General features: G+C 40.9%; 1 protein-coding gene across 1 annotated transcript in view; it reads right to left on the minus strand.

Moving 5' to 3' along the window:
- The window catches only part of TMEM163 (transmembrane protein 163), an 87,855-nt gene extending 63,382 nt beyond the window's left edge, over positions 1-24,473 (minus strand). Inside the window, exons 1-2 of the mRNA XM_036386583.2 lie at positions 24,165-24,473; positions 19,099-19,218 (exon numbers count right to left, since the gene is read on the minus strand). Coding sequence (XP_036242476.1) covers positions 19,099-19,218; positions 24,165-24,318 — 274 coding nt within the window. The 5' untranslated portion in view covers positions 24,319-24,473. The remainder of the gene's footprint in view (positions 1-19,098; positions 19,219-24,164) is intronic.
- Positions 24,474-25,168: the final 695 nt, after the last annotated feature.

Here is a 25,168-nt window from a genome sequence, read left to right on the forward strand (position 1 = left end):
TCAGTATTAGAAAGAACTATGGAAAACTTGGGCTAACAAAATTATTCAATTAAAATACTGCATCTGGGAGACAGAATTCATTATAGAGGGAAACATTCTCATATGGCAGGAGGGGAAATTGGGTGTAATCTTGAATATATAGATTTTTACACAGCATAAACTTAGTACCAAGGTTATAAAATATTTTTCAGTGAGGAGAGCTTTCAGTCCTTGCACACTAGATCTCCTAGATCCAATATTTATGCAGGAAAGATGTGTCACGTGTTTCTCTTGGTATGGAACTCCACAGTTGATTTAGTTGAAAAATCCTTTTCCTATTTAAAGCAACAAGATGCTTTAAAGGATGGAATTATTAAATTAAATTTTCTAGCATCTTTTTGTTGCTAATTCTTTCAGTAGTCATTTTATTCTAGATCCATGAACAGTTTTTATTGATACACCCAGTTTTAGGGATCAAAAAAGTACAGTACACCCCCCAAAACAGTCTCTAGCTCTACATAAGATCTTAATTTCCAACATTGCCTTAAACAAACTTTTACACTAGAATGGCTGACTGCATAATTACCATTTAATTATCAGATGAAACAGATCAGACAGCTCAGAGGCCCTTTCTTTGATAGCCTTGCTGATTTAATAGCAATGCATCTTTCCCAGCTGCCATGTGATGTGTGAAAGCTGCTGGAGTAGAACTCCACAGTGGTAGCACCTTCAGGTTCTGACACAAACACAGCTTTAATCTATTCATTTATACAGCACTGAGCTTGTTAAAACAGTTTGGTATTTTGAGTTGGTATAAATTTAACTCATGGTGCAATTTTTAAAATTACAATTTCCCCCAGTAGATTGCTCCAAAGCATAGTGGTGAATTTATCAGATTCCTCCTGAACTCCTGCACTAATAAAACAAATATTTAATTGGAAATCATTTTGCTATTTCTTTCTCTTTTCAGAAATCAATGCACATTTAGGACTGTTATTCAGTGAGCTCAATCATATTTATTACTGGAAGTACCCATGAGGACTATTACCATGCTCTGCTCTGTCTGATAATTACAGTGTTGTTACACATGGAAACCCAGCACATGCCCAAGTCAGGCTGCAGGTCAGAAGCCAACAATGCATAAATATTTGTCATTAATTCATTAATGTATTTCTCAGCTACACAACCATTCCTTCATCTTTGGTTCCTAGTGAAATGTGCTTCAACCAACACAGGGTTTTCCAAAGATATTTGGTACAAAAACACTCCTCACAAGTTGTTGTTGTTATCCAACCACTCATGGGCTTCCTCCTGAAATTCTGAGTGCTGACAGAGAATTGACTCAAACTTCACAATTTCATTGACTTCAATCCCTGACTTGATCAATTTCCAAAGCTGCCTGTTGGCACAGGGCGCACCATGGCAAACACAAACCTGAAATCCTGAGTTGCTAATCCCCAGCAAGGATCTTAAAAACAACAAGATCTTAAAAACAAAAAACTTGATGGAAGGCCAGTGCCCTGGCCTATGAGTCCTTAAGGATGAATATGCATAAATATAACTCTGAAAATACTGCAGACAAATTTCCCTTAAAATGAGAAGATATGGGAAAAAGTTGCAATATTTCTATAACAATTCCTCTTAGACATTTTAAGAAAACATCATGTAATGCAAAACTATCACTGGGAGAATGTTCAAAGAGGTGATCTGAGATATTAAGAGTCAAAATTCTAAAATAAGTATTCAAATTATTCTTCTTCAATATAACCTTCCCACTGGCATGCAATAGCAAATATGATCCAATTCACAGGCATTCAGTGATAAATAATAAACCAGAAGCGTCAAAATACTGCAACACAGTACAGAGTTGGGACCTGAACATGCACTTTTGAGACATGATCAAAAAAACAGCAGAGTCAGAGCCAGGGAAAGCAGAGAAACAAAGAGGAGCTGGTTAAAATGCCCTTGACACCACATAGCAAGGATATCAATGTTCATCTTATTTAAAGCCAGGTAATAGCCAAAGAACCTGCCCCTGAAGTCAATAGTCATTGTATATATAAATCAAGACCACATACTTTCACCTAAGAATGATAAAAATGTAATAAAAATAAAGTTTTCAGTGATCAGAATGGTCTGAAATGTACTGCTTAAGCACTTGAACAAAGCATAACTTGAGAGATTCAAAACAAGTGGACACTTGAAAAAAAAAAAAAAAACCACAAAACCAACAGGTATAGGGGGGAAAAAGGAGGAAGAGAAAGGGAATATGCACTTCTTTAAAATGGTATACCTTCTTAAATAGTATCTCATATTACTAAGCATGTAATGTGATTCTAATGGAGTTTTTCTTCTAAAGGCTTTTTATTCAGATTATAAAAAATTTTCCCTAATTTTTAAAGGCAAAATTAAAGAGAAGCATTCAGAGGGGACAACCATACTACTGGTTAGTATCCCAACAACCCACCATGTCCACCAGCCCTGACTCTGAGCTTGTGTTCATCTTCCTTTAGGAGTCAGTAACACCTCAACAGAAAACTGGAATTTGAGCTGCATCTGTGTTCTCCTTCTCTCCATGTGGATGAGAGGAGCAGGAGCTACTTCTTTACTCTTTCAGGCGTTGAAGTACAGGCAAGCACAATTTCTGTCTTTCTTAGGACCCTCAATCTCTCTCTTGTCCAACAAACAGCACTTAGGGTGATGCGCTTTTCCAGAATAAGACTGCTTTCTCTCTCTCCAACCTCTCATTTCCAATCCTAAACCTTAATTTCAAAACAATTGCTTTCTCAAGTACTTCTGGAGAACATAATTTAATTTTTTAGGATGACAAGCCATTCAGTTGCTAGGGACTGTAAACCATTCAAACATATTGCTTTGAAGTCTACTACATTCGAGGCTGACCTAACTCTTGCTAAAGGCAATTAACCATATGAACTACATCAGCAAGACCAGTTCTGTATCATGAAATAGCTAAAATATTGCATCACTACCTCTACAGTGAGCACAGAAGAGAGGAGGTGGCCTAATATTCTTTATCTGTTTGATAAATCATTTTTCTTCACAATAAAAAAATTTAAAACATTTAGAAAGCTAAGAAATTTTGAAGAATGGTTTAATTTGATGGAAAACAATGGAAGTGCATCAAGAATTCATGTCTCAGTCTGCTTTCCTATCCCTTAAAGCTATATTCTCTCTTTCTATAATCCAAAAATAAGAAAGTAAAGAAATTGTCATTTAATTTTTGAGTCAGAAACTTGATAGTTGCTCAAAGCAGCCATCCCTACTATTTTTACTAATCTCCAAATTCAACATGTGCTCTGTGCAGCGTTATGAATCACTTTGTTATTTGCTAAAGAGCTCAGATTTAATCACCATTTCCCACAACAGCAAAGTAACAGGATGTTCTGCATCCCTCCCCAGTGCCTGTGGAAGTGGGCACGGCACTGGAGGCAAACACTGCGTGTGAGCTGCTCCCTGTGACTCAGGACCACAGCTGCTGTGAAATGAAACACAGAGCAGGCCAGCCCTTGCCAAAGGTGGTGAAATGAAAATTTGAGAAGATTTATAACTCTCAATGCCCCAAACTTCCCTCTTTCCAGCTGTCAAAGAGACAAAAGTTGGTGTGGAGTGAGGAGATCAGGGTTAGCACAGCCCTGTATTGCTGCCACTGAAAACAGTGGGACATGGAGGATTAGGTTTTGTTCTTCCACTTGGAGTTTACCACCACTGGAAATGAACACAGCAAGATTAACAGATGTTTCATGTACAGAAAACTATACTCACATTGGGGATTTCATCATAGCAAACAAAGGCAGAAAACATTCCAGAAGGGTCATCTGAGCCAAGGGGAATGCTTTCTAAAAACCAAATATTCCTTGCAATCATTAATATTGTTGTTAGCAAATTAAATTCTGAACCAACTGAAGAAGGAGGAAAAATCCTACAAAACCACCTCTGAGACAAGGGAGTTTGTCCCTATGTATTGGAATTCTGAACAATCTTGTTCGGAGTTTTTATAATAGATGAAGCTAAAAGGAAGAAATTCAACAAAAGCACATGTAATTGCTTCTAAACCTCCTTCAAGATCCTAAGTACCTTCTTCTGTATTTCTTTACTTTCTATAACTATCTAGCACAGTCATTTTTGCCTAAAAGTGGAGGAATTCTGTACCATATTCTACTACATCTACACTTAGAGAAATACATTCTTTCTTGAAAATCTCAAAGCTCAAGATCATGGATCTTACAAGGGCTTACAAGCACAATGTGAATAATCTCAATGAAAACAAAACAAACAACATCAGTAATTTAAAATTCTAATTTCTATTTAATTTCTAATTCTTCATCCTAAATCACAGTTACTAAAACCAAGTGCAGTCCTCAAAATCTAAGTGCAAAGTGGTGACAGAAAAGTTAAGTGCCCTACCAGCACCAGAACTGGAAACTGAATTCAGATTTTCCTAAAGCCAGGCACTTTTTTGCATGTCAAATTCTTCCCAGCTATTGACGTTGTCCTATGTCAAAGGATTCCTTTTGATTGCAATGAAGATAACGAGCACCAAATATCTCCCAAACAAAACCCCTTTATCAACATCTTCTGCTGACCCAGGGCCTCGACATTTCTTATCTTAATTTCATCAGCATCACAAGACAGAAGCACACAAAGGCAAAAATCAATTCTGGTTGAAGTTACAGAAGTGAAATCAAGGCAGATACATTCTGTGAGCAGGGAGCTATGCAGCATCATTAATGGGATACATTTTATTAATTTCCCTGCACCTAACATAGCGAAATCATTGTATACACACACAAAAAGAGCTGAGAAAACAGATTGCAAATGTTAAGGCCTAAAAGGTGTCTTTGCACTGTGTAGTAACCAATATTTTTTGCAGTTCTATCTGCCAGCAAATGCAAAGCCCAGGCCACCAGGAAAGGGGAAGAACCATTTCCATTCCTTCCTAATTGGACCACAGAGATTGACAACTTAAACCAAAGATCGAATCTGCTGCTTTTTGGAATGGAACTGCTTTGTAACTGTGACACTGCCTTTAAGAGACAGGTAGCAGTATCATTTCTTAAACTAACTGCAAAATGTATCACCTGGACAACAGTTAAATAGATTAATTACAAGCAAAGGCAATCAGTTCCTCACGTGACCTCTACTGCTCTTGAATAACCTACTTATCCTTTTATGAGAAATTAAAACAAACAAACACAGCTAAATACCAGAAGCTCCAGAAAGCTCAATTCTTCCTATTCAAAAGTGTATTTTCTTCAAAAATTTCTGAGTGTTTCAAACACTGACAGTGTAGGACACTCCTGAATAAAACCAGTATTGTAACATTATCTGCCATAAACATCCTTGCTTCCTGTACCATGCAGCAAGGGAACTGACTGTAGGGCACAAGAGTGCAAGCCTGGTTTTATAACCCTTGTCCTCAGCAGCCCCAGCTCTCCTGAGAGCTTTTAGTTGGTCTGGAACTGAGAACATGCTTTTAGAAGCACTCCATCCCCCCAAACTAATTTCTTATTGCACAGTACTTAGCAAGACCCATAGCTTGTGCCCTTGCTTTAAACCACAGGATCTGCACACTTATGTTTGTACATTTGTATGAGATTTCCAAACCAATTTGCTCATCCTGCAGCTTCTTTGCAACCCAGTTGTGCAATCTGTTTTCCCACACGTTCTCTACTATGTAGGGTAGGGTGATGGAATATCACCTCCCTCTCTGTGAAACAGTTCGCTGCCAGGTTTGATGGGTCTTACCCTGGATGATCCATTTAAGAGTCTGTTTCCACCTGTGTTTAGCACTGACATCACTGAGTTCCATCCTTTCTTTCCAACTAAGTCTGCTTTCTTCAATTACATGAAAGTCATGGAATCCTCAGGCCCAACTACATTTTTAAGAGTGCCATTGCAAGAAAGGTTGATTGTGCTCACCTCTCTGCAGCAGCACAGTAAAACCAGGAATGCACAAAGGCAAACCAAGGATCAAAACAACTCCCACCTCTAAAAACACCCAAGACATCTGCCCATATGATGATTAAAAAAAACCTTTGGCTTCTCCTCATTCTAGGAACACTGAGCTTTGCCAGTGCACATGAGAATAGCAAAGACGCTGGGACTGAAAGCAGCTCTTTACACTAAATCTGTTTCAAAGATTTGACAACAGGACTTTGTGACACACAGGACACTGAAACCTTCCCAGGATTAATCTGTAGACCCAACAGATGCACTGCTAGCACATCATCTCCTGTTCCTCAGAACTTCTCTGTGTGTCCTCCCTACTTCCCATCCACACCCTCAAGTGCCATACAAGGCTGCAGTACCTGTAAAGATAAGGCAAGACAGCAATCCTTTAGTAGTTCTTCCTCAAATCAGCTACCTGAGGCTCCTCTCCATGCCAGGCACTGGAATAATAAGTATAAAAGGCTCAGAAAAGAGCACAGCAGCACAGGAAAATGTCCTTTAAACAAGTGATGTGCATTTGGTCTTGAAAAATTGATTCCATCAATAATAAGCACCATCAACCCTAATTTTTAAACAAACTTAACCCAGCATTTGGGGTGCTTTTTTTATGTTGTCTAAGTCATACCATACCTAGCAAAACTTTTCTCCTCTACTACAGAAGTTGGCTTATTATTTTTACTTGGTTTTTTGCAAAAGCAACACTTAGCAAGGGTTTTTACTGCTTAGGAGAAATCTGCATTGCAGCAGGAAGCCTATGCAGAAAATGTGCAGAGTACCCAGCCAGGGTAACAAATCACCAACTCACTAAACTCCAGTGTGCCTCACAGTTACTGCAGAACAGCATTTATTTCACAGTGAACTCTAAAAACACCAGGGGGAGAGATAAAGGGAACATTCATATGCAGAGAGCTGTTTATTATGGTTCTAAGACAACACTGCAAGACTGACTTCTCCATTCTATAACAGGGGAATACAAACTTCCAGCCACCTAAAGAACCATGAGGGACACCATTCTGCTTGACAGTGTTCATTTTGGCACACCTCCTTAGCCTTCATAAATTGATTTTTGCTTCTTTTTTCAGCTACAAGGGGCAGGGAAGCATCCTCCAACACCACAGCAACCTCCAGGGACATACATGCTGTACTTAATCTGGTCCATTAGACACCCATTTCACTTCCCTGTGTCATGGCCTGAAAAATATTCACAGCTCAGTTGCCAATTACCAGCAGATTCTTACAGAGTAGTAAATGCAGTGACCAATCTGTCTACATATTCTGTGAATAATGTAACTTACCTAGTTTTAGACTGCCACCTGAGCCAGCCAAACCTCAAATGTCTGTTCAACTCTTGGCAAAATAAAAAAGACGAAAACATTTTGTAACCTCAGGGAATCCAACTGCACTTTTTATACAGCTTTCAAGCCTTACTTTGAACTCTGGACTGCTGAGCTTTGTTACAAAAACCTCCAGCTCAGTTTTTCCCAAGAAGAGGAAAAAGTACATGCAACAAACCTAGCATAGCCCTGCAAAAAATAATATCAAACATGAAAAGTTACACTGAACATCAGGTCAAGAGATGGCAAAATAGGTTCTTCCTTGAGATTTGAGGCCTCACTGATGTGTTCCAGAAAACTGTCAATAGTTAAAGCCATCTACTTGCTGCTTGAAGAGACTTCCAAATTTTTTAAAATGCCATCCTCTGTAAAGATTTCCTCCTTGATCTCAAGAACTTCGCGCACTTAGAACTCAAGGCAGGTTATTTCCTAGCATTCTTCTGTCCTTTTCATTTCTCAATAGTACGCATTTGGCAGCAGTTTCAAGTTGTAAAAATCCTTTCCAACCTCTACCTGACCAATAAGAATGGTTAGTCAAAGAAAGTGAACAAAGATAAGTTTTTCAGTGCTTACAAGCCCTGAAAAACCAATGTTAATAACATTTACCTTTCTCTACCACCTATGAAAGGGAGAAGAAAAAAGAAAAGAAAGCAGAAAAAAAGAATCTTCAAGCCCCTCAGTACTTCAGGGAGGCCTTGCACAAAGTGAAGCTATTCCACCAACACCACCACTCTACACACCTGCCCAACCCTCTCCTCTTAGTCTAAATTGTCTCCTAATTATTCCAGTTCATCAGTAACTGGGTTAAGGTTAACTACACCACCAAAATACATCAGGAGAAGCACCACATTCCTCAAAACCCACCAGCCCAAAACACATCACTCAACAGCAGAGTTACCTCTGCACAGGCAACAAAGTCAAACACATCTAAATGCATTCATCATTACAGCACTAGAAATTCTGTGACTTTGAAATAGTTCTCAGAAGTTAAACCACAACAAACTCTGGAAATTATCCCACAAACCAGCAGGTCTAATACTGAGATGGAGCAGCCAGCAATGCCTTCCTGTACGTGCAGAATTCAGATAATGTTGTCACTCTAAAAGACATAGGTTGTACATAAATATGCCAGCTATTTTATAGCAAAACACTCCAATTTTTGGCAGAAAAATCAGTTACCTTTTCCTTTATCAAAGCCTGATGCGTGCAGATGGAGCACAAGCTTATGGCAGTAAAATCATTTCCCCAAAGCCACAAAGAAAGCTTGGGCTATGCCCAGGATTAGAGCAGTCCCTGGAGCAAATTCTTGGCCCAGCCTCTGTAACTTAGCAGGATCTGAGTTGCTGCTAATTCACTTTTTCCCCCAGTGTTTAAAAATGCTTGTAAGAGTCAAGACAGATTGCCTTAAGCAAATATTTCCTAACAAAAGTGAGAAATAACTTACTACCAAAACACCAAGGAAATGCTAAACAGAGTCTGAAAACACCTCTTCTAGTACAAGTTCATCCTATCATTTGTCATATGCTTTAGGGACTGATGCTTATTTGTTTCAAATTGAAATAAACCCATGGAAGTCAACAAATCTCTGGACTTCAGTTGAAGATCTGTCCCTATAAATTACCTTCAGTGTATTCAGGTGATTCCAAGTCTAAAGATTCCATAAGCCATTAAACATCACTTGCAACATTATCCCTTAAATCACAGCCTTGTTTTCATCCACCAGATGTTTCTCAGCAGGCAAATGTACACACAATAACCCAGTGAGTATCTCTTAGTGGGAGAGTAACAGGAAATTTCACTTTGAGTAGGGTTTGCTCAAGTGGCAGGACCCAAAATACAGAAATTGAATCATTTTCCTGCCCACTTCTCAGTATCAGATAATTGTGGGTTTGGTTTTTTGACACATTCACAGGCAGTAACTACGGGTTTCCCACAATCAGAACTCATGTGGTAAGGGGCACATAACTATGATTTCTACCTCTTTAACTAAAAATCTTAATAATTTAATTTGCTGACTTAGTTTTTCATGGCTAGAGAGGATTGTTAAACAATCTCTCCTTGTTGCAGGCAATTGCACACAGAAACATCAAGTCATGCTAAATGAAAAGGAGACACAGTTTACTATTAGTTTTTAATGTGCCACAAAAATGAGCAGATGAATTGGCTCTTTTGGGTGCTATTAGTTCCACATAGTTAGACATTACAGCCTGATATATGTTAGCCTCAGCAGCAAGTCAGACAATAGTGATGTCTCTCAATTTGGGAGGTTCACAACAATCCTCTGGGCACTCACACAGCCCTGTTTTACACAACAAGCTGAGACTGATGCCTTACATCTGTCTTCCTCGCTCCTGGCAGCACGCTCCAGCACACATGCAAATTGATGCCCATGAAGCAGCTCCAGCACAGGCTGCTGGAGCTGTGGAGCAGCTCTCCCACAGCCCCTGGGCCATGTATTTAGGAAATGATCTGCCACCAGCCAGGAAGTGATCAATCACCAGCAGTTTTGTCTCTGGCTTCCACGGTCTTGGCCAGGTCTGATGCTGGGTCCTTGGCTCTGCTCTGTGCCTTCCATGGAGCTGTGAGCAGCACTGAACTCAATTCACACTAAATGTGAATTTAACATCAACATTTCAAGTATACCTTAACCTGTCTATTGTTACCTACCAGAATGGGATTGCATGGAGTTTTCGTTTTTTCCCAACTATGCATCCTAGCTGACACTGCAGACAGCATTTCCATCCTATTAAATCTCCCACTGAACAATAATAAATCTTTCTTCTAAAATTTTTCTTTTCAGATCCTGGGAAAATACTGTCATTCTTTGTCCATTAAAATGTTTCACTAAAGAATGTGATCTGTGGACAATGCACTTAGATGTGATTTTTCTTCACTTTGATATATTGCAAGGCTACACTGTACTTAACAGTTCCTTGAAGTAAAACCTTTAATAGTAGAAGATAAACAATCCTCATATCTGATGAGAAAATTCCATTTAGGATTCAGCCAAAGATCCTGCAGTTCTGCAGTAGATGTTACTCATTCTCAGCATCACACCTGGCACAAAAATGGCTCAGAGATCTCTCCAGAAAGGAGAGCTTGTGGTGCAAGTGCCAAAAGCCACTTATCCTGCAACAGTTCCTGGAAGGCAGATGCCTCTTGTCTACCTATTTTTATGGTATCTGTCAGACCATCCCACTTCCTCTGCACTTCTTCTGTCTAGCAAAATACCAGCTGGTTATTTCTGGTCATTCTTCTTTGACTAAGCACTGACTAATCTGCTTCTTTGAACTTTGAAGATGAGCTTCTCTGTCCCTTTCCCTGCAGTATCCAAAGAAAAGAACAGTAATGGAAGTCATACATGAGAGTCAAAAGAGATACACAGGACCTCTTAATGGTTTTTCTGGAGAAGACTGCTTTGCAAGTGAAGGTTAGGTCCATTAAAGTTTATCTTGTCTTTCTCAATCTCCAGGCTTCTTGTTTCAGTCTTTCATAAAGGCTGTGATGATGTTTATTTGAACCAAATGAATTTGACCAGGTTGTACCACCCGTTTAGCGCAATGTATCAAAGTTTTCCCAGCTTTAGATTGACCAAACTGGATTTTTCACACAGTATTTCATATGTCTCCTCTCACAAAGTGTCACGGCATGAGACCTACAGGAGTACCCATGTAGGAGGACACCAGGTTTATGCTCTTGCTGGTGGCATTTTCAGAAACCAAAGTGTCCTTCAGCCCAGACTGGGTTGTTCACCTCACCAGGGGTGGTGCCACCCATCCACACAACCTCATTCTCTGTTATTTCCTCTGCTCCCACTCTGTGAATCCCCCCCAGCTCCCAGATGCTCCCAGTTCTCGCCAGGCTTCACTACCATGGCTTCACATCCAGCTCCAAGGGATGGAGCTGCTGGAGCTCAAGGGCAGGGTAAAGACACATATTATTTAGGAGATTATTTTACTAAGTCCTCCCACAGTGCAGTTTTAATAAAATGAGTCATTTACAAATAACATTCTGTCCTGAGAAAGTATTAAAATCTAACAAATTTCTACTTTCAATGAAAGGAACTCAAACACTGTTACTGAAAAATCACAGAAAATAAGGGCCAAAAAGGGAACATCAAGCACTATCAACCTCCACAGTAAAGCAAAAGCTATAAAAAAAATAACTGAAGTACCAGTTTTAATTTTGTTGCATATTAAGTTAAAAAACATGAACATTTTAAAATTTCTGGCAGAAGAAACCTAAGAAGAAAGCTGTGCACTGATTTTCATTACTTTCACTACCATGACCACAAAGTTGGAATCCAGTAGTGCTTTAAAAGCTCACAAAACTCAAACAATAAAGTGAAACTGCACAACGAATATTAAACATACATTTTCTGTCATTAATATTGATTTTCAGCTCCAGATACGAAGAAATACAAGTTCACCTTCGCCAATAAGCAAAGAAGTGCATTTTTAAATTGGGACAGCAGAGAAAATAGGAAATTGTCTATGAGAACCAAATTCTATTGGTATATCAGGCATTCATACAGAAATCTGTTAATACATTCGTGCCTTTGCACAAGCCTGCAGCAGCTGAAGCACTACTTTGTGGAAGTGATTCTACAGCAATTTATTGAAAATACATTTGACTTTTCAGCCTGCAGGGATGGTCCTTCATAGGGCAGATGTACACCCACTTGTGTGATGCAGCAAATACAGCAAAAGCAACAAATGAGACTTTTGCTCGAGGATCATTTATTTTCAATTTTATACATAAAATTCAAGCAGTTTTTTTATGGATAACAGTTAACATCAATCACATGCAATAAACTTAATATTACTTTTTTTCCTCTAACTACTTCCATCTGCTTTTAGTCAAGATACACACTCACTACAAGCTAGGGATGGCTGTAGGGAACATCATTCCCACACCACCCAGTTAGCACCAAGTGGTCTGCACAAAACCCTCCCCATTCAGTGTTAAATTCTTTTCCCATAAGAAAAATTAACCCTCTCCCTACACCTGTCTGTAATGGCACAGTAGAATTTTCTCAGGGCTAGGAGTAGGACCCATGATATCCATACAATTACTTAATAATAATTACACGTGGTTATTTATACTTATTTGTATATTGCACCTTGCTACACAACTGTATTCTCCTCGTTGGAACCTCTGAACCATCAAACACAGAGTTGTCTTTGACAGAATCGAATGGCAAAACAGAAGACCAAATTTCAAGTGTCTATAACCCTCTGCTATAATTTGAATATAACATATATTACCTATGTTACATAACATAGATGTCAATTCATTTGAAAGATGTTACCATTCTTACTGGTCTAAATGCTGCACAGACTCATTCCAATCTTCGCCACACAAAATAAATCCCAACAAAACCTTGGAAAGGAAAAATAAAACAACAAGGGAAGGAACTGTGATTGTGATTATTACACCAAGCAGCCTAAACAATGTACTTGCACGTTTCTCACTCTCCATGAAGTTGTGTTACAGTGTTGGTTTTCCCTCATCATCAGCACCCTGTTTTAATTCCAAAATGTTTTGGGATGATCTTTTCTCATGAGAAAAAAATAGTAACTTAACATAAGCAATTATTAAATTGCAATTTTCTAATGCAAAAATACAACAGACTAGCGTGTTTTAAAGGTTAGCATTTAAACACAAATTCAGCTGTTTTAACAAACTTCCACCACAGCAATAATTTTTTAATTGTTTGCTGTTCAAATACATTATATCATTATCTAGCCTGTTCTAGATTTCACAGACTTCTACCATCATTTTCCTGCCAGCTAAGGAAAAGATTTCATGAAGTGTGAAGCACTGCAGATTTTAGACCCACACTTCTGCTCAACAGCTATCAGTCTTGAACTTGACATCCATATGTTATTTTCTCCTCCCAAAAAAGTCACTTAGAGCTTTGTGTGCCTGGAAAAAAAAAACTAGACAGGCCCTTACTGGCCTCTCATTTCATTTTCAGTGAATGAAAATTGCATTTTGTTGTTATTAAGTACAGATTGACCTATACAAAAGGCTTCTTCTGCCAGTGCTGCACAGGCAATGGATTTTTTTTGTCCTTCAGCTTTTATGTGTAACATGGTTAGGATTTTTTGTCCTTTAGCTTTTATGTGTAACATGGTTAGGTCCAAACTCCATTTTCACCTGTGCAGCTGTAACGAGGATGACAGGGAAGCACAAGAGTCACCAATATCAGGACCCTTCCTTGGGAATTTGAGTTCCACATTTCATTAACACTTCTGTGAGGCTACAGCCCTGAAGCATCTGTCTTTTTGTGACTGATGTAATTAAACACCCTGAGAAAGAGGCAAAGTAAGGGATCTGTACACTACCACAGAGGAGCTTTAGTCTCTGTTTAGTCTTTACTTGGTTTTAAGTGTTTGCATGGAATTGTGACTTGAAATGTAAGTTTCTGAATAAACGCAATGTGCTCTACTCGAGAAAATAAAAATCTAAAAAAACCCTTCTCTCTGGTCTTTAGGAGTGAGAGATGCAATGTTCCTGGAAGAGAAACGCATAATTCCTGGAAGAGAAAACACAAAGACCAAGACTTTTCACATTTTGTGTGATCCTGGAGAGCTCTGTTTAGGTTCCCAGATGAGACACTCTAACCTCAGCCTGAGTGCTGAATGCCCATCATTTGTCTGAAATTAATGACCTTTAAAGAATTAAATATCCAAACTAAAGAGCCTCACAACCATGAACCTTCCCCTACATTTTTCTTTAGTAGTGTTATTATGATTCACAGCTGTGCCCAGGGTGTACTGAGTATTGTGCAAACATCAGGGAAAGCACACATATATTTAATTTTACAAGCATGAATAGGAATGGCCCACAGAGAAAATGATATATTCATCAATAAATTAATCAGTTGTCTGAGATGAGGAGTGACAGATTGCCTCAGTACATCCACATGTGAGCATCCAGAGGACAACTGTTTCAATTGCTCAATGTTTGTCCCATGTAATTTGATTTGCATGCACCTGAGTAGAGGAAAACCAGTGGTCATGTCCTATAGCTAACTCATGTGAGACTTTATGACTCAGTGTAGTCATTCCACTGAAGAAAGTGGGCCTGGATACACAATTTCTACATTTGTTGGCATTTCTAACTGTTAGAATCTGAATTAGCATAAAGCATTAATCTGAAAGCAAAACCTACCCTGAAATTTGTAAGCATTTGCACCATATATTTCAAACAAAATGCCTCCTAGTATGTGGGAGCTCACTATGATAAATCATTTTTCAGCGATTCGTTCTGAAACACAAATAATTTTTTTATATAAAATCAGTGTCTGCATTTACATTTAGTATCTTATCCATGGGCTGATGGATAAGCTAATCCTGTAAAATACTGCCACTCACAGAATTCTACCTGCTGAGTTTCCACCTGAGATGTGATACAGACAAATGGAATTCACCTTCTCAGAACACCAGCACCTCTTCCTGCACCAGACTAAGCACCTACCAGGATGTGGCTTTTTGCTGCACTTGGTTATTTCAGTGCAGCTGAACCTTACCTGTGGCTGTGGTGAGCTGAAGGGGGGATCTCCAGAGCAGCCCTGGGACAGATGTGAGCAGCCACTGCACTCTGCCAACAGCCCCTGCCTCTCCCAGTGACCAGGGCTGGTCAGACCTGCCCCGGCCACAGCCCTTCACAAAGATCACATTTACAAACCCATAAATTCTGAACCTTCTCTCAGTCTCTGACCACAAAGAAAGCCTTCACTGCAGAGTTTGGTCTATGCATTGTTTTGATGCAGTGCTAGGACTCCTCCATTCACGGTGAAACAATTTTGGCTGATCAGATCAGGAAGATGAATGAGCGCGCTGCTTTCTGTGAATCACAAGTCTACACTGGACAAAAAACAGCAGACAGAACAAGCTTGTTTTCTGCTTTGACAATATTATCAGAGATTAGCTGCCTGAGCAGAAAATGAACTGCAACAGCAGAAGCTATATTTGTATATTTTTCAAAATTATGCTTTAGCAACATAAATGTCAGGAAACTAAGAATAATGGGTTTCAAAACACCAGAGTTCTATTCCACCTGCTCTCCATTATGATTCTTAAACTAGGCTCAGTATGAGCCCACAGTACTGCAGCTACAGAAAGAAATAATGGTTGTTATTATGAAATGAGTGCAGCCTTATACTACACAGATATACACTGCAAAAAAAAAAAGGTTATTATTCTGTTATCATTCTTTTCTCTGTTATCATTCTTTCCTTACATTACTGTAATCCAGAAATAATTATATGAGAACTATTATTCTGGCACTTACTTGGGGTGCTAAGGAATAATTTAATGTTCATTTTAATAATTTTTATCATGCTCAGACTCTGTTTATTGCTGTATATTTATAACAAAGTAAATCCACTCTTGATGAGAATTCTACAAGCATGCATATTTCAGACAGCCCTGAAATGAAGAGCAAAATGAATTTATTGACCAGGCATTGATTAGCACTTGATCATAAAAGTATTGCACAAAACAACAGTGCCAGAATATTTTGAGAGCACCAAATTTTCAGCTACTAAAGATGATACATGGGGCTCCACTGACTTCAAGGATCTCACACATTTAAGTCTACAGAGATTTTACTGAAGCCTGGTGCAACTTCATGCTGGAGAGCAACATCTGCAACAGCTCTCACAGAGCCCTGAGACCACAGTGGTTACCACAGAGTGCAGGAGCAGCATCAGAGAAAGCAGCTGGAACTTCCAAATGGTCTTTTACATGTATTTCTGCAGTAAAATTAAGTTTATTAAGTGCTTGACAGCAAGAGATCTGTTCTTTCAGCTAAGTGGAAAAGCTGATTTCATGGTCTAAGTCCTTCTTGTCAATATTAGTGAACAAAAGGTGACAACTTCATTTTCCCTCAAGCAATGATTCTGCTCCATACCCAGCCTAGCCTAGTTCAGCTTTCTCTGAAAGGGTGGCCAGGCACTGGCTAAGGCTGCACAGGGAAGGGGTCGAATCATCACCTCTGGAAGTTTTCAAAGAACGTGTGAATGTGGCACTTAGGGACACTGTCTAGTCATGAACGTGGCAGTGCTGGGTTAACAGTGGGACTCAATGATCTTAGAGGTCTTTTCCAACCTTAAAATTCTGTGATTTATGATCTCAAGCCTCATTTGCCATAAACATTACCTAATAAGGAAACTACTTTATGTATTCAGATCATCATGAGATTTTTCAGTCTCCTTCAAAATTACCATGTGAAAGATCAGAGTTCAGCTAGGGCAGCATCATAATCCCATCAAAAGAAAACATACCAGTCAAGACAAACCATTCCAACTTACTCTAATGCTGGAAAAATCCAGTGCTGGAGGCAACTAGACCAGTCTTGAAAGGAAGGGTGGGGAGTGGACCATAAAAAAGGAAAGAAGTCTGCTTACAAACACTTGGTTGGAAAAGGAAGCTCCTGAACCTCTTCCTTACTCTCCACGTGGGCATCACTCCCTTAGCATTTTTCCTATAGTTATCAAATAACATCAGTTCCCTGGCCTAATATCTTGACTATATCATGTGGGACACGCTTGCAAGAAAGCATTTTGAAGCCTATAAGGGGACAAAACAGGAATTTAAATGAGGAATTTCTAGGGGATTCAGGAAGAGCACTGAGAATAGTCAGTGTAGCCCGACAACTGCCAGAACAGGTCCCTGTTTTTCACTGAAATGGAACATCAGGGCTGTATTTCCAACACTTCACCATTACAGACAGGAGGTAAAATGGAAAGAGGATGCTTTAAATAGCAGTTGTTTGCAGATAATTGTCAGTGTCAGATACCCCAAAGTGACAACTAGACATTTCTATCAAACAGGCAGCAAACTCTGGTGACCTGGCATCTCTCCCAACTCATGGATTGGCTGGAGGAACCTGCTAAAAGGACAGCACTGAGGAAGGGAGCAGCCAGTGCAAGGCAGTAAAATGAACAGAACTTCATGAAATTGCATGGGGACAGCAAAGTGATCCCAGAAGTCACTGTATTTTCCTCAAAGATTGAAAATTTTTAATAGTAAAGACATGAAAAGTCCTGGCAAGGCTTTTGTGGCATGTAAGTTAGCTGCCAACTACCTAATAAGAGATTCCATACAGAGATTTAACATGTATCTGTGTGCTGATTCCTCTCTTATTCTTCATAAATTTAGTCTCAGCAAACCATGGGGACAGATACATTCCAAAAACATATAATTAGTTACTGATTTCAGTAGTTCAGTGCCTATCCCCTCCAGCTGAATATGCAGCCACAGGATATCCAGACAGGGACTACATTCTTTGCTGTTTGTTTCTCTAAACACTACCAGACTGCCAAAAAACAAGGGAAAAAAAAAAAGAATTCAGCCTAAACAATCTTAAAAAATGTTTTTAAGGATCCTTTTAAAAGACACAGTTTTAGTTATCTATATTACACTTAATTCTTGCAACCCTGACAAATGAAAATGAAAAATAAAATTAAGCCATATCACAATATTCTGTAAAACTACAGTGTTAATAGGTAACAAGGTTATTCTGTAACTTAGTATTTACCTTTATGTTGCTTCAGTAGCAAAGACAGACCACTGTATTTCCATGAAGCAGAACAAAATGGAAACTTGTTTCACTCTCTTGTTAACATTCAAATTCTTTACAGCGTCAGATTCTGCTTTTAAGTATCCCTCCTCTTTTTTTCTTATTTCTGAACCAAGTTATTGTACCTGTGTTTCCATATAAATTGCTCTGAGTAATATATGTTGAGTTTCTAGAGACCATTTGGTCAGATTTTAATCACCTCTCCTGGGAGCTGACACCAACTTCCAGCAGCAGGTCATACAATGCAGATTAGAATAACAAAAGACATGCTGCTGTGATTCCAAAATAAAAAAATAGGGGAAAAACAATACAAGTCTGTCTTTATCAAGCTTAAGAATGATGTTTTGGGACTTCTTTGATGCCTCCTAGACAGAGCCTTCCTTTTGTTTGTATTAAAGCACAAATTCAATCGCTTCTGATGTTTCCCTCTCTAAAACAGAGAATGTGCCGCTGAAAAGATTTTGTTCCACATTCCATGTTTCTTTTTCTCTTTCATGTGTTACTTAATAGCCCAAGATACAAAGCTTGTATTTTGCAAATTTGCATTGAACTAAAATTTGTATTTACACAATGATGCATTTTTTCCTGTTTTGAAATAAAAGAAATAGATTTTAATTTTTCCCATATAAAAGTGATTTGGGTTTAGTTTGAATTTTTTTTTTCCCCATTCAAATTCTTTGTTTAAAGGTAAACTAGAAAAATGTCATGGAAATTATAGAAAAACACTGTTCTAAAAAGAAAATGGAATTTCTCTTTCAGATTAGCATTGTCTTAGGTTATCTGTCAGTGTAATACAGATAAATGATATATTTCTCCCTTACAATTCACTACTCTTTATTATAGCATTCCCACTAAAAATCCCAAACAGATTAAGATTTGTCATATTGGACCTCTTTGGTAAAAAGCAACCCACTGCATAATGATTTTTACACTATTCTCCAAAATGAACAGTTCCACATGTATAAATGCTAGCAGAAATCAACATCTCCTTTTTCTTTCTCTGACCTTCAACAATCCTATACTCTGCAGAAAAAAAACCCAACAGTTTTACTAATTTATAAGCACGATGCAGACAAAGGCAGTCTAGAGAAAAACCTCTTTAGCAGTTGCAAAGGAAAAAAAAAAAAAACATGAGAAAGCTTCCACAAAGAAAGAAATTCTGAGAGACCAAAGAAAAACAAAAAAGAAGAGGTGTGAAATTTAAAATATTCCCAATACTCACTGAAAGCAGCCACTGCAAGAGCCAGTGTGACAATAATGGAGACCCAGGAAACCCACAATGCCTTCTTTCTGTAGCTTTGAGCTTCATGAGGTTTTAGCCTTGTACTGCTTTCTAGTAAACCTGATAAGCAATAAGCAAAGAAGGTATGAACAATTCATCGCTCCTTTCAAATACACAGCTGTGTTAGTTCAGCCCTAGAAGACTAGGGCTAGACATTTACATTCTAGATTACACACAGAAGCAATACAGAATCAAATCCTGCTCACGTTATTAAGGTTAAGTGAATGAGGCCACCAGAAACATGTGAGTAAGCAAGAAGAGCACACACAAGCTGTTTTGACTCCACACATCAATCCTTTAAAAAGAGCACTGCACTCCAGTCATGGAAATTCACAAATCAATATGATTTCCAGCCGTACCTCTCCACAAGAAATGGCTCAGTCCTATACTCCCTCAGATCAAAACTTGTTTCAGAACTTGAGGATCCTGGGGCTAATTAACATAGGAGAAAAACTCCTGCTCAGCAGTCCCAGTGGAATCACCTCCCAAAGCACAGGGATACACTGCACATATTGATCATCAAAGCACAAGTGGGCATGCCCCAGAATCAAAGCTGGCACAGCTGGAAAAGCCCCTTGAAGCCCCTCGTCCTTCATTTGGGGTAAGAACACATTCCCATCTAGAACTAATTGAAGAACCAACTCTGTCCTTGCTGCAAACGGTGCAGAAGGCTGTTGAGCACAAAGGAATGCTATTGCTTTTTCTCTTTTTTGATGCTTTCAGTCTGTGGAAGTCTTTTGTCCACAGATCTTACATCACAGAGAATGCAGGTTAAACATAAATTAACATTCTTTGGTTTTTATTCTCTCAGTCTGAGTCTAAAGCCACTTCTAAAATGCATTCAGAATTTTACATATTTCCATTCTGTATATCCCATTCTGATTAGTTTATGCTTAATATATTCATCTAATTTGAAACATACATTCTCTGTCACCATTATGCTTCAGCTCAAATCTGCTTAACTGGAGAGAAAACCCGATGGCTTTAAATTTCTTAATGAGTTACTCCAGAAGATGTGGGTGGCTCCTCTCAGATGATGAGCACTTTACAGAGGGATTTGCCTGCTCTGAATGCATTGAACTGAGACACTGGTTTAACAGCACAACTTTCAGTAGCTGCTCTAAGGTCTCAGACAAAGGGTGGAGAAGAAAGGCTGTGTCAGACCCAGCACCAGATTAAAACAGAAGAGTTGAAGCTGTTACTGTCCTCACCTTCCCCAGTTTTCTCTCTGGTGGCTGTTGCCACTTTCAAGGCAGGGACATCTGATCTGGTTCTCAGGGTACTCCTGAATCCACACCATGTTTAACCGAGTTTATTAACCTTCACAGATATTAATTTCAACTGACTGTAATATACTGGCTGAAAACTGCAATGGTTTTGGAATCAATTCAGAACTGAATGAGACATCTCTGCCTTGGGGGCAGCATTATGTCAGCAGAGGGGCAGGCATCCAGGGGTGGTCAAATTTGAGCCATCAGATTTTATTCTGCCACTTGGAGTCTGTTAAAATTACTGATTGTAATCCCAGAATAATTGGTGGGATACACACTGTCTTGGAAAAATTCTTTATGCCTTTTACACCCCAGTTACAATAAAGCACAGAGAGTTTCTTTATGGGAGGTCAGAAAGCCACCCTGAAAATTTCATGCTTGTATTGTATTTTTAGAAAATTTAAAATATTATCACACTTTGTGCTACACGCCCCCCCTTTATGAATAGAAAAGAATCTACAAACTTGCATGGACCAGGCCCTATACTGGAATTATGTCTATTTCTTAATACATGCATTCTTTGTCTAATACACAAAAACTGATAGATGACAACTCCAAAAGCTTTGAGTCCTTTACTGATAGTGTTGCACAGCTATTTCTCACATGCCTGCTTTCATTTGGGTGAATTTTTTTTTTCCCACAAATGTTTGGCCTATCTTCTGCTACTATATATAACGATGTACAGTTTAATTGCTGTCTGCTATGAGGTAATTCAGCAACACATCTTGAAACATAGGAGGGATTTCTACTAATCTAACCATAGAGAAAATACATCTTTCACATTGTGTGTATTCACCCCTCCTGTCCCCTCCTCAAACCAAGGATTTCAAATTATGGTCCAAATCTTTTTGGAACGTAAAGCAAAGGTTTTCTCAGCCAATTTTGGCTCTCAATATTTCAAACTCAAATAAACACAGATCAGAATGACAGATATCCTCACCTGTTTCTTTCTTTTAAGACATTTTTTAATTCATGGCTACAGCTCATATTACCTGGGAAGTCCAACATACATAGTTGATACTAACAAATCAAACAATACCCTAATTAAACTGAGGGATGAATAACAAGCCCCAGAGCTAGTGCAGCACTCCTGATTACTATTCACATGTCAAGCACGTGTCCAGTATGACAGAGACTGCAGTCTTTATAAAACTCCACCACTTCTGCCGTGTGTGTGTGTGTGTGTTTCTCTGTCTCTCAAAATGGCTGGCATATTCTGGCTGTCAGCGATGTGATCCCTTCCTTCCTGAAATAATTCAAATATATTTTCTGTCTTTAAAATTTTCACCCCCAAGAAAGATCATATAATTCTTAGGAGTGTCCTGAGGCCAGCACAAAAAGATACAAACTCATTCACATGACTACCAAGCCCATAGAATAAAAATTATTTAGAGGCAATAACAGCTCATTAATTTACACACAAGAACAAAAATCACAAGGTAAACTTCCATATTTCTTCATTGACCATAAGAAAGCAAGCATCCACAGGAGGATGGAAGTTAATCTTTCAGTATGACCTGCACTGCTACAAAAATAAAAAGCTACTATCTACAAATGAAATTCCTCCACCCTGAAATTAACATACTGAGTAATTTTATTGCCAATAATTTATTTAACACATGGATATCCTTGAGGTATAGAAAAGATGAGGAACTGATTAAATTCACTGGATTTTTAATTTATCTTTCAGCATCTTCACATATTAACAGATTTTCTTCCCATAAAAAAATCAGAAGGAGAAAAAAACCTGCCCAACAGTTGCAGAACACAAGCTTGGCATATTTGTGAAGTGATTCTAGGATATTCTTTACCATATGCTGACTTACCAGAAGTACTTTTCTATTTGGCTAAGGGATCATTTTAAAATGTCACGTTAGAAATTGTGGAAGAGATAAGGCTAATAAAAAACCTGTTCACCTAAAGATGTTAATTTAAGGGTCCCATCCACAAAATTATCACCGATTTTTGGATCTGGCTCTTAAAGAGCAAATATCTAGTTCCAAAATTTAGGGTTAGTATTTATTTTTAGCAAACATGGAAGCATCATGTCTATAACTGGATCTGGTATGATTCATTGGAAAAGATTGTAGGAAAAAGTACAATCTAAAAGGACAGACTGCTACCATTTTCAACAGGGACAACCTGCAAAAAGCATACCAGATTTCCCTCTGCAATGAAATTATCCTGGTACACATGGAACCAGTAACTACAGGAAAGGCTAAAAGAAAGATACTGCAAGGGCCATAGAAAGAGCATGGAGGCAAGGAATAAAACTAAATCAGCAGCTTTAGCTTCATGTCCCTTATAGAAAGAGATAGGTTAGGTACAACAGACACTATCATTATGGAATTACCCTTAATGCCAAAAGGGACAGCTTTCACCTTCGGCTCTGTCATACTGGGCACTAATTAAAATTTTCTGTAACCAAACTTATGTGTTGGAACCATAATCAGAATTCCTCACTCGTGTAAAAGAGAGCTCAGATTGCCCTCAGGCAGGCACAAAGCCTGTCCTCAGCCACTGGCAGTGACAGTGAGGGTACCCCTTGAGTAAGGGCTGTCCCCAGCCCCAGCATGACTGGAAGCTGTCAGGAAGGTGGTGAATGCTCTTCCCCCTCACTCCTCTACTTCGTGTCTACGATCTGTGAGCAGGCACGGGCTTCAGGAAGCTGGGCATGGAACAGGACATAGAGGGGTTATGTGTAAAGGGGCTGTGGATGAACACTGAGAACACAAAAGGGACTCCTGGATGCTGAAAGCAAAATGGAAAAGGAAGAAAAGGCAACAGAGAGACAGGCTAAGGGAAGCCAATAGATGAATTTAAAAGATGGAGACAAATTGTGAGGAAGAGGAGCCTGGAGGCGTTGTGGAGGACAGGGCAGTGGGGAGGGTTAAAATGGCAGCTGCCTTTGTGGGCGGCAGGTGAGTGAGCCCTGAACAGATGTCCGAAATGGATGTGCTTCGCACTAAAGCGTTACGCGGTTTGCAAGCCGGCAGCTTCCAAACACCTGGTCAGGTATTTCCGCAAATAACAAAAAACGAGTTGTGTGGAAGTGCACAGCTCGGTGGGGGAAGGGAGACAAGTGCCCCGACTTCAACCCGCAGCCTGGCTGGGGCGGCCCCCCCAGAAACGCCGCGTTGTGCCCCTGCTCGGGCGGGGGGCGGCTGCGGCCACCCCAAGGGCTTGGGCACCTCAGCGGCCTCCGAGGAGAGCCCCGAGAGCCCCGGGAGCGCCGCCGCCACCGCGCCCCTGGGCCGGGCGCTGCCTGCGGAGCCGTGTGCCGCCCGCAGCCGCTCCGCCGCCAGGCAGGCAAGTTCCCGGGCGAGCTGCGAACAGCCACGAATAGAGTTTATAAAAATACTTCAAAGCTGTCGCGGAGCGCTCGCACGGGAGCTAAAACGGGGCAGAGCTTCGAGGGTGGCGCGGGGGGGAGGTTAAGCGGCTGCCAGCGGCGGGATGAGGGGTGGGCGAGCTGGGCTGGAGGGGGGAGTTCGGGGGGCAAGAACCGGTGTGCGGCTGAAGGGCTGAAGGGGAGGGGACGGGCAGGGCGGCTGCGGCGGCATGGGCAGGGTACGGGTCCAGGAGAGCGAGCCAGAGGATGCTGCGGAGAGGGTGTCGGAGGAGCCGTCGGGGTGGGTATCAGGCGCCTCAGGACTCAGGGGAGGTGGTGGGGCTCGCCACAGCGCAGGGCAGCGTGCAGGAAGGCGGGGGACGGACGGACGGACGAGCGCTCACCTCTGTCCTCCAGCCCCTCGCTGAACTGCCCGCTCTCCCCGATCCGCAGCTGCTCCTGCTGCTGCTCCCGGGGGGCACCGGGCGGGTTGGCCCCGGGGGGCTGCACGATGGCGGGGTCCGGAGTGGTGTCCAGGGGGGCAGCGGGCGGCTCCATCTCTTGCGGGGCGGCGGGAAGCGGCCGGCGGCTGTGGCGGGGAAGCGAGGAGCGAGCGGAGCATCCAGCCCGGGTGCGAGCCCGGGGAGAGGAGGAGACTCCGGCTCAGAGCATCAGGGAGACGAGGACGGGCAGCGAACAAACTCCGGGTGCTCCGCGCCAGCCGCTGCCCGCGGCCGCCTCATCACTGCCCGCGGCGAGAGGCGCAGGTGGAGCGCGGTGCCGCCTCCCGGCGCTGCCCGTCCCCTCCCCGCCCCGCCGAGCTCAGCGAGCGGGAGCCTCCTCAGCCTCCCCTCGCCATGGCGGGCTCTGCCTCCTCCTCCTCCTCTCCTCCTCTCCTCCTCCTCCCGCAGCCGAGCCTCGGGGGGAAGCGCTGTCCAGGGGCTGTCGGAGCCGGAGCGCTCCCGCCGCTCCCGAGGGCTGAGGGTGCCGGCCCTGTCCGCCTCGCCTCCCCTCACACAGGTAAAGACGCAGCTCCCCTTGGCTGGGGATGTGCTCGTTCCCCCCCCGCCTTTGGCCTTTTTCGGGATCGGAGCAGAATCGCCTCACACAGGCGGCTCTCAGAGCCCGCAGCGCTGTCGGTCTGTCACCCTCGGAGTTGCCCTAAAACTGCCCTCGAACGTGCAGCGATCTCATGTTGAAGCATGGGGTTACACTCACTGGCCTCCTCAGATTGCTCACCTGCCTTTACTAGGGCTGCAGAACAACATAGGGGGAAAAAACTAAAATCTCAGGAGCACAGAAATGCTTTTTAAAAGATGTAAAATTTTACAGATAAATCTGTGCCAGGGCTGCTTGCTCTTCTGTGCTGGTTTCTAATGGCTAGATGGAGAGGTACAAACAAACAAAG

The sequence above is a fragment of the Molothrus ater genome, chromosome 7 (genome assembly GCF_012460135.2).
Source record: "Molothrus ater isolate BHLD 08-10-18 breed brown headed cowbird chromosome 7, BPBGC_Mater_1.1, whole genome shotgun sequence".
In the NCBI taxonomy this organism is placed as follows: Eukaryota; Metazoa; Chordata; class Aves; order Passeriformes; family Icteridae; genus Molothrus; species Molothrus ater.